Source organism: Ursus arctos, unplaced genomic scaffold (genome assembly GCF_023065955.2).
Source record: "Ursus arctos isolate Adak ecotype North America unplaced genomic scaffold, UrsArc2.0 scaffold_14, whole genome shotgun sequence".
Classification (NCBI taxonomy): Eukaryota; Metazoa; Chordata; class Mammalia; order Carnivora; family Ursidae; genus Ursus; species Ursus arctos.
Window position 1 is genome coordinate 12,514,849 of NW_026622808.1, and position 8,982 is coordinate 12,523,830.

At 64.0% G+C, this 8,982-nt stretch overlaps 1 protein-coding gene across 1 annotated transcript; it reads left to right on the forward strand.

The window, feature by feature from the left end:
• The first annotated feature begins 26 nt into the window (after positions 1-26).
• MISP (mitotic spindle positioning) lies at positions 27-8,642 on the forward strand. Its single transcript, XM_026480842.4, has 5 exons — positions 27-1,500; positions 5,028-6,765; positions 7,239-7,366; positions 7,767-7,805; positions 8,316-8,642. Exons 2-5 carry the CDS (start codon positions 5,082-5,084, stop codon positions 8,403-8,405), a joined length of 1,941 nt encoding a protein of 646 aa, XP_026336627.1. The 5' UTR covers positions 27-1,500; positions 5,028-5,081; the 3' UTR covers positions 8,406-8,642.
• Positions 8,643-8,982: the final 340 nt, after the last annotated feature.

The following is an 8,982-nucleotide window of genomic DNA, read 5'->3' on the forward strand; positions in this document are numbered from 1 at the left end:
GCCCCAGGAGCTGGGCCGGCCATAAAAGGAGGCCCCAGGGAGCCGGCTTCTCCTTCCTTCCGCCCACAGCCCCTGTGCACCCTCGGCCTCACCCCAGTGCCGCCGGTGGGGCGTCCCTGCAGTCCCCACCTGTCCCTGGGCGCACCTGAGAAGCACCTGGGTAGGTAAGGCCTGCAGGTAGGGGGGCAGCCAGCCGTGGCAGGACCGGCTTTCTGTTAATTTATCCAGCCCACCCCACCCAAGGCAGCCCCTTGCTGGACTCCCAGCCCCACAGACCCGCAAGCTCTGCAGAGAAACCAGTCCCTGAGAAATGGGAGCACAGCGGGGGAGGGTTTACAGCGGCTGCCACCCCCCACTCCTGTCTCACCAGCAGATCTTGGAAGTTGCTGCCACCTCTGTGCCTCAGTTTCCCCATCTATACCACGGGCTTTACGAACCCTGAGTGGGAGGCCGCCCCACTCTGGGCGCAGGGCAGTTGTCCTTGTCTCCACAGTTGTCCCAATGAGCTGGGTGATCCAGTCTCTGCCCTTTGGGGGCCTCAGTTTCCCTATATAAGCAACAGGGTGGAGTGCATAAGATGGGGGGACTCCAGTTCAAATCCCAGTCCTCCCATTTGATGAAAGAAGAGACAGAGGGTCAGAGACTCCCCACAGCCAGCCATGAGGCAGTCAGGACAGAGTCCCAGAGCAGGGGATGAAAGCCCCCATTCACTCTATGTGTGTGTCCCCCTTTCCCCACCATAGACGGACCACTGGGCCACTGGCTCCACTCCCCCAAAGATGCTGGGCTCCTCCAGTCCTTGACCAAGAATCAGGCAGGACCCACTGCCCAGGCTGAGCCTCGGTGCCCCCATCCGTCAGTGGGTCCTGGGCCTTGCTCACCCTGCTAACTTTTTTTGGCCCTTTGATGTCCTCGTTCGGTCCTTTATGTTGAGGTGGCCTGGGGTGTTCTCCCAGCTCTGTAATGTCCCCGTTTCAGAGGAGGGAAGAGGCTCAGAGAGGCTTAGTGGGATTTGAACCCAGGCCCAGCGGAACCCCCCGCCCCCCTCCCAGAGACGAGGAGGCTGGGCCCGTACCAGAAAGGAGCTCTCTGGTGCAGTAGCCCCACGGGGTGGGCTAAGCCAGGTGGCATGGCGGGGGGCTGGTTCAGGACCTGCTGTGTCCCTCTGGGCAGTGACACCCCCTCTTGGGGTGCTGGAGAGCCTGGCAGCAGCGAGAAAGGCTTGCGTGAGTTCTGGCTCCGTGGGGCTGGAGGCCTGGGGACCGAGGGGCGGTGTGCCTGTGCTGCCCTCCGCCATGCCTGGGTATTGTCTTTCTCCCTCCTCCTCCGGACTTTGTTTCCTGAGCTCAGGTGGGGCCAGGGAGGAGGGGGTGCACCTGCTTCCCCCAGGCGGGGCCCTGTCCCCTGGCAACCTGTGGGCAGGGCAGCGCCAGGCGTCTCTGTGCCTGTCGACAGAGCCGGATCCAGGCTCAGAGGTTGCCGGGGGCCGGGAAACAGCAGGTGAGGCTGGGGACGTGGTGTGGGGGCAGGACGGACACCAAGTTCAGGCAGGGAGGGGGCCTATGTGGGGTGGGGTTTGTTTCCGGCACAGGAGTGCACGTGCCAGTTGGTGCCCTGTGGGATCCTCGGGGTGCGGGGAGGGGGTCCCCATTCCCCACCCCAGCCCCCTCCTGCTGTGTTCTCAGGGGCTGGTGGGGGCCTCCCTTGTTCTGCACCCCAGGCCATCTCTGAGGTCTTGGGGGTCTCTATCCTTCCTGCCCCCCCCACCTGGGGGAGCAGAGGCTCAGTCCCCGAACCTTGCTGGGGCCTCAGTCTCTGCCCTGGGCGTCAGGCCCCCAAACCCAAGAAACTTGAGCCCTGAGCCTCCGATGAAAGGGTCTGATTGGAACCCTCCTTGGTTCTGAGAATTCTGGAGGGTTCTGGAGGAATGTTCGTCAGTGCCAGCCAGAGACTTGCTTGCGGAGGCCTTGAGCGGCGTGTGACACCCCCCATGGGGTCCAGGGTTGGGACACACGGGCGTGGTGGGTGGGGCAGTCTCACCACCGGAGGGGTGCCGGCTGAGAGCCTGCGGGCCTGGGGCAGGGACTCTGTTCAGAGTCCAGGGGTCTCCAGGTGTTGGAGGCTCTGCCCGGCCAGGGCCCCAGGAGAACCGCTGCCCCGAGTGACTGGGCGCCCCCCAGACCCTCCTTGCTGTGTGACCTGGCCCCGTGGGAGCCTCAGTGCTCGCACAGGCTGTTGCTCAAGGCCAGGAGGCCAGTTGTGATGAGGAAGCAGGTGTGTGGCACCAGGGGCCATAAATCCCAGTGTGGTCTGGTATCGGTATGATGCCGGGTGGGGCCGGGGAGGAGCAGCGGAGTGGGCAGCTTCCTGGAAGGGGAGGCTCAGGCTTCGGGACCTGCCGTTCTGTCCCCGTGCACCCTCAGGTGGGCACCTTCCCGTCTCTGGGCCTCAGTTCTCTCTGCTCCCGTCACAGGCTCTGAGGAGGAGGGACCGTGACGCTGGGTGAGGTGCTCTGTGCACGAGCGGCCGCGGGAAGACTGTGCAGGACGCTCTGTGACTGTGGTTACCACTCACTCACCTGGATCCTCTGAGGTCTCGCAAAGGGCGATCTCCACCCCACCCAGGCCTCCCCGCTCCTCCTCGGGCCCCTGTGGGTGCAGCGTCCTCCCAGCTCACACATGGGGAGACGGAGGTGTTGCACGAGGGGGTGCCTGCCGCAGGGTCACCCTGAGATCAGTGGTGGATCCAGGCTTTACATAATAGCAATAATAATATTGCAACCACCGTGAAAGCATTTAGCGGGCACCTACTGTATACCAGGTACAGGGCCCTGACTGTGCATGTCAGGCTTTCAGCGTGGAGCCAAGTGCCGTGGACACTGAGGCCGGAGGGGAGCGGAGAGTTTCCCCGAGGACACAAGCTAGTGGGGCCCTGGGGCCTTGAGCCCGAGCCCCAGCGCGAGCCCCACCCCGCTGGCCTCCGTGAATCACCCAGCAGGAATGGTCTGTGGAGGAAGCAGTGCCCCCACCCGTGCCCCACCCGACTGGGAGACTGACCCCCTCCGGGCAGGTGGTTCTTTTTCCCGGAGGTGATGCCCTGTGTGGCTTATAGATCCTGCTGGGTGAACGTCCACCTGCCCACTCAGCAAACAGTCCTGACTCACCCCGCCTGCCCTCCCCGGGGATCTCCAGGGCCGCCGCAGAGACCTGCCCAGCCCTCAGCGTCAGCACCGGGCTCGGCGCTGCAGGGGAGGCCCCGAGGGGCAGCCAGGGTGGCGGCAGAAATGACCCCGACCCCCAAGTCCTGGGCCTCCAGAGTGAGTGGTGTGCGTGAGGCCACGTCCCGTGCAGCCAGTCTTTATTAAGTACTTGCTGTACACCAGACTCTGGGCTGCAGGAGGAAATGCCCTCCTGGTCCACCAGAGGAGAGGAACCTGGGCTGATGGCCTCCAGGGAGAGAAGACGAGGCTCAAATAAGCTTACCCTCCTTTCAGAGACACGCCCACCCCTGTGACCCTCAGGGAGAGCGCCTCCACAGGGGCCGTGTGGTCACAGGGGCAGGGCCAGTCCCATCGGCTGTGGTTTATTACCCAGGCTCGCTTGTTTAACTCTTGGTTTTCTACGTGTGGTTTCGGTGTCTGATACATACCAAAGCTGACGTGACACGAGTTAGTTATAACCACATTCTCGGGATGGATTTCATGGTGCTCGATGCCCCTTGTCCAGCTCAGGGAGGGGCTGCATTCTCCGTTTTAGAACTACAGCCTTTACAAGCAAGTTGGCGGAAAGACAGCCGATGTGCGTAGACAGAACTGGGGGATGGGCACAAGGACTAGGGCTGGGAACGCCGGCTTCTTTCCTCAGCTGCAAAAAGGCGACGCCTAACTTGGGTGCTGGGCCAGGCAGCAGATGATGCTCAGACGACAGGCTCCAAGGGCAGGGGTCATCTGGGGGGCTCCCTGGAGGAGGTGTCCTGTGGGCTGCCGCTAAGAAGCCTATAGAGGAGCAGAAATGAAGGTCCCCAGGCAGAGGGAGTTGTGGGAGGAGGAGGAGGGTCGGGTTTGGGGTGGGGATGCCTGCGAACTTTGGGGGTTTGTGCGGAGGCCAGATGAAGGCCTTGAGAATTGCAGGAGAGGCCAGGAGCCAGCAGAGTGCGTGACCTTGGGGGACGGGGCTCCTGGAGCTGTGCTCAGCAAAACTCTAATGCTTGAAGGGGTGCGAGGCCCCCCTGGGGCCCTGGATTAGGGTGTGGCCCAGAGGCTTCGAGGCCTTCCTGGTCTAGCAGGACAAGGTCCAAGGTGTTCCCTAGCCTGTCGTAGCTTTATGAGACGGAGGCAGGGGACTGACTAGGATGGGACAAAATGTCCCTCTAGGCAGGTGGAAGGGAGGGAACCAGGACCTGGAGTCCCTGCCACCTGTCATCCCTCTCTGAGTCTCAGTTTCCCCACATGACATCTTTTGGTGAGGGGTAGGCCCGCTGATGAAAAAAATCACAGCAGGAAGGAACGTCAGAGTGTGCACCTTGGAAGAGAGGTGGCTGCGTGTGCTCGCGGGGGCCGGGGAGGTGGCCGGGGGTGGTTTTAGGTCTGGCCATGGTGAGCTGGGAGGGTGAGGGAAGTAGCAGGAGTGGGGCACCCGCAAACGTCAGACACTCAGGGGGCAGACTGGCGAGTCAGTACAGGAGTGGAATCCAGGTGTGGCTGGATCCAGGAGCTCAAACATCCCCAGCGGCAGGAACAAGCCTAGCTGGGAGAGGGTCCGATTATCCATGACAATTGCCAAGTCTCAGTTCGGGCTTTCCGGTCCTCCGCAGGTTGGCTCACATGGCCATCCCTGAGCCAATCACAGAGGCCAGAAGGTAGAGTACTCTGATTGGCCAGGCCGGGTCATTTACCTGTCCCTGAACCAATCACAGAGGCCCTCTGGCCAGGACTTTGCCCTGGAAGGGACTGGAAATTGTGCCTCTCCCCAAGAGAGCTTCTGTCTGTTCTCTGACCCGTTGGCTCCTGTTCCCTCTTCCTTCCTCAGAGAGCCCGAGCGTCTCTGCTCCAGGGACCCGTGGGGAGCTGAGACCCCCAGGACATGGACCGAGTGACCAGATACCCCATCTCCAGCATCCCTCACTCGCCTCGCCTGGCTGGACTGGACCCCGATGGGGACGCCAGCTACACGTTTGAGGTGGTGGACGTGGGGCCGGCGGCCGGCAGCTGGGGCCAGGACAAGCCACAGGCGTGGTCCGCCGACCGAGAGGCCCGGCTGAATGCGTTCAGGACTGGGGCGTCCTATAGCCCACGCGCGTTCCCGGGCTGCTCATCCCCATGGACGCTCTGCCGGGAGGGTGACAGGGATGAGGAGGCGAAGGCCAGCCGCCTGGACACCTGGGACACCCAGCCTCAGCGGCCGCGGGACCTACAACAGGAACGCTGGGTGGTCATCCAGGGCCAGGCCCTCAAGAAGAGCGGCACAGTGGCCACGCTCCATGGCACCCCCGGCCACCCGGGCCCCAGGAGCCCCGGCCAACCTCAGTCCGGGCCCCTGGAGGAGAACGTGGTGGACCGGGAGCAGATCGACTTCCTGACAGCGAGGCAGCAGTTCCTGAGTCTGGAGCAGGCCAATGCGGGGGGCCCTCTGCACCCTCTGGCTCGGGGAGCCCCTGCCCGTGCCCCCCCCGGGGTCAGTCAGGCCCCCAAGGCCTCAGGTGGGCTGCTCCTGGCCAACGGGTGTGCTGTCCCACTGAAGCCCCGGGAGAAGGAGGTGCTCCTGCAAGAGAAGAGGGTCTGTGGCCTTCCGGCTGCATCTGGCGTCCAGGCTGCGGAGGACCCTGGCTCCCGGTCCCCAGTGGGGTCCCCGGAGCTCCCCAAGGAGACCCCCATCGAGCGGGAGATCCGGCTGGCCCAGGAGCGGGAAGCCGACCTGCGAGAGCAGAGGGGGCTGCGGCGGGTGGGCGGTCAGCAGGAGATGGTGGAGATACCCACCAGGCCGCTGTTGACCAGGGTGAGCCTGGTCTCCGCCCCGCGCCGGGACCGAGGGCGCCCGTCACTCTACGTGCAGCGGGACTTGGAGCAGGAGACGCAGCGGGAGGAGGACCACCGGCGGGAGGGCCTGCAGGCCACACCCAACGGGCTGTCCTGGGGGCCCCAGTCTGGGCTCAGGAGGGCCCTCAGCTCTGACTCCATCCTGGACCTGGCCTCCGACGCTGGGGCAGCTGACCCTGCTCCAGAGGTGAGGAAGGTGAACCGCATCCCGGCGGATGCCTACCAGCCGTACCTGCACCCCGGGAACCCCCGGCCGGAGTTCCCAGCCTTCCGCGCGCACGGCAAGCCCCGTGGTCTCTCTACAGATGGGGCCCAGGCTGCGGGCTCTCCAATGGCCGCAGGGTCTCAGAGGCTCCTCTTGGAGTCCTCTGGAAAACCCGCAGGCACGAAGCCGGAGTACTCAAGGCCCCCCCAGGGGCGCCCACAAGCCCACGGAGGTGTCATTCGATGGGAGTATTTCCACCTGAGTCCCCTGCGGTTCAGGGTCCCAGATGTGCCCCCGCAGGCTGAGGGCCCCCGCGTCCGAGGCTGGGAGGTGGGGGGGACCCTGGGATGGAGGCTGCAAAGGTCCCAGTCGTCGGAGCTGCTGGAGAGGGAGGTGGAGAGCGTCCTGCAGCGGGAGCGGGAGGTGGCCGAGGAGCGGCGGAATGCACTGTTCCAGGAGGTTTTCTCCCCGCCACCTGAGGAGGACGGCGGCAACGAGGGCTCCAGGGGCTCCTCCGCGGCCTCAGGTGAGGACCGGCAGGGGCAGTGGCGGCTTTGCTCTAGGCCCAGGGGCTGCAGTGGGGTGGGGGTGGGTGTCAGGAGGGGCTGAGTGTGGGAAGCATCTGGGGGATCCCTTCCTCTTCTCCCGTCGACTCTGCGCGCCCCTCTGTGTGTAGGTCCTGGAGAGAGACGTCAGCTTTGCCTTGGGGTTTTGCTCTATCCGTGTGGACTCTTGGACACGGTTTACAGATGCCGTGTCCTCTCGGTCATAGTGTCTGTGCTCGCCTGGCACGCCGGCCCATCCGTCCACCCAGTGTCTCCTGACCAGTTACTTTGGTCAATCTGATCGTTTCCCCAGCTAGCTGTCTGCTTTGTCTGTCTGTCCGATGGCCTGTTTCCTGACCTGGCTTCTGGGGAGAGACTCTGAGTCTCCCAGGCATTGCGGCTGCACGGGACCCCGGACCCTCCCTGATGCCCCTTCCGCCCCCTGTCCCCACAGGCATCATGGGCAACTACTCAGTGTCCGAGTCCTACTTCTTCAGCCCCACCCACCTGCACTCAGGCCTGGTGTGGACGGCTGAGGCCCCTGCCGAGTCTGCCCCTGGGCAGAGGAAGAAGGAGTTGCGGGTGAGTCTCGAGCCCTGCCTGCCCCCCCCCCCCCGAGGCCTGGCTGAGGTCGGGCACCCCCTTTAGGGCTGCAGAACAATTGAGGAGACTCAGGCGTGACCTGGGTTGAAGCCTGCCTCCCTCACTGCCCTGTGGGTGGCCGTGGGCTCAGTCTCCCCTGCGTGGGGCGTGCAGAGTGCATCAACCGAGTGTCTCTTCACGTCCGGGATTCTGCTGCCAGAGGCCACCTCCGCTTCAGGCCATCACTGAGGGGAGCTGCTGGGGGGAGTGCACGGTGCACAGCGCCGAGTTCGGGGCGATGGTGGGGCCCTCGGGGGGACCGTGCTGGCCCAGTGGGCTCTGGGGTGGAGCAGGGCGCAGGGCGCAGGGCGCAGGGCTGATGCGTGTCCCCTCCCTGCAGTACGCCAGCATCAACTCCTTGGACCACATCGACTCGGAGGTGAGCGTGCCGCTGGGGACGGGGCCCAGCCTTCCGCCCCGTCTGTGCCCTCTGCCCGGGACGTGGAGCCCCCAGAGCCTTTCTTCTGCGTGCGGGCACTTGGATCCTTCCTGTGTGCCTGGCGTGGGTTTCGCGGGCACCTGCTCTGGGGGCTGTGGGTACAGAACGTCGGCGAGCTGTGTCCCGTCTGTTCAGCGGACGGCAGAGGCTTGGGGTGGACCGGGCCCAGGACAAAGGCATTTTCTTTGAGAGAGAGATTCATGTGCGATGGCCACTTTGGTACATTTTGGAGTACGTTTTGAACTGGGTCCAAAATGTCAGCCACTTGACCTGCTGTGGGTCTCAGCATGAGCTGGCACATTCCTTGGCACTGTTACCGGCTAGAGGGTCTGAAATAGAGGAGGGGAGTGGGCCTGCTTTGCCTCTGTTCTGGATCCCTCCTACAAGCCGGCAGTGGGGGAAGATGCGGGGGTAGGGATCCCAATGGGGACTCCGTGCCTCCTCTTACAGGTCCTGGAAGCCACGCGGGTGACCCACCACAAGAATGCCATGGCGAGGCGCTGGGAAGCGGGTATCTACACCAGTGAGAGCCAGGACTGAGCCCGGGGATGGGCACCCTCGCCCCCGCCCTGCCCTGTGGGAGCTGCTGAGACCGTCCCCAGACCCCTGCCCCTCAGGACATAGGTCCCTGTTGAAGTCCACCACCGGACAGCCACAGATCACATGCCACTAGTCTCGAGGGTGGACGTGTTTTCAGACGGCGGGTTTTCTTTTCTGTTTTTATCTTCCCCGAGAAATTGTTCTGCTTTCTGTGTCTAAAGCTGGGATGAAATGGGACCTCTGTCAACTCTGCTTCTAAACTTTGCCGAACACCCTTGGGTCCCACATAGGAGGAGACCAGGTCCCCCCGGCAGATGTGATTGTTCCTGCTAGTCCGAGGGTGGTGGGGCTGCTTAGGAGGGAGGCACGGGTCCTGGCTCCTTGAGGAGCCGCAGGTCTGAGGGGGGAGCACCCAATTTGAGGGTCTCTGTGCCACCCACCCCTGAGCCCCACCGCCGTGGCACGTCCGGCAGAACTCTGACGTTCTGGGGCCCTGTGGGGCGGCCCCGCACCTGGGGGAGAAAACGGCCCAGTTTCGGGGCTGCAAGGGGCAGTCTGCTCCATCTGCAAACTGCCT

Bases quoted from the DNA above. Each gene is read 5' to 3' on its own strand.
- MISP (XM_026480842.4), top strand. From the start codon at position 5,082: ATGGACCGAGTGACCAGATACCCCATCTCCAGCATCCCTCACTCGCCT. The intron at 6,766-7,238 runs GTGAGGACCGGC...CTGTCCCCACAG, and splicing joins GGGCTCCTCCGCGGCCTCAG to GCATCATGGGCAACTACTCA. The intron at 7,806-8,315 runs GTGAGCGTGCCG...CTCCTCTTACAG, and splicing joins TGGACCACATCGACTCGGAG to GTCCTGGAAGCCACGCGGGT.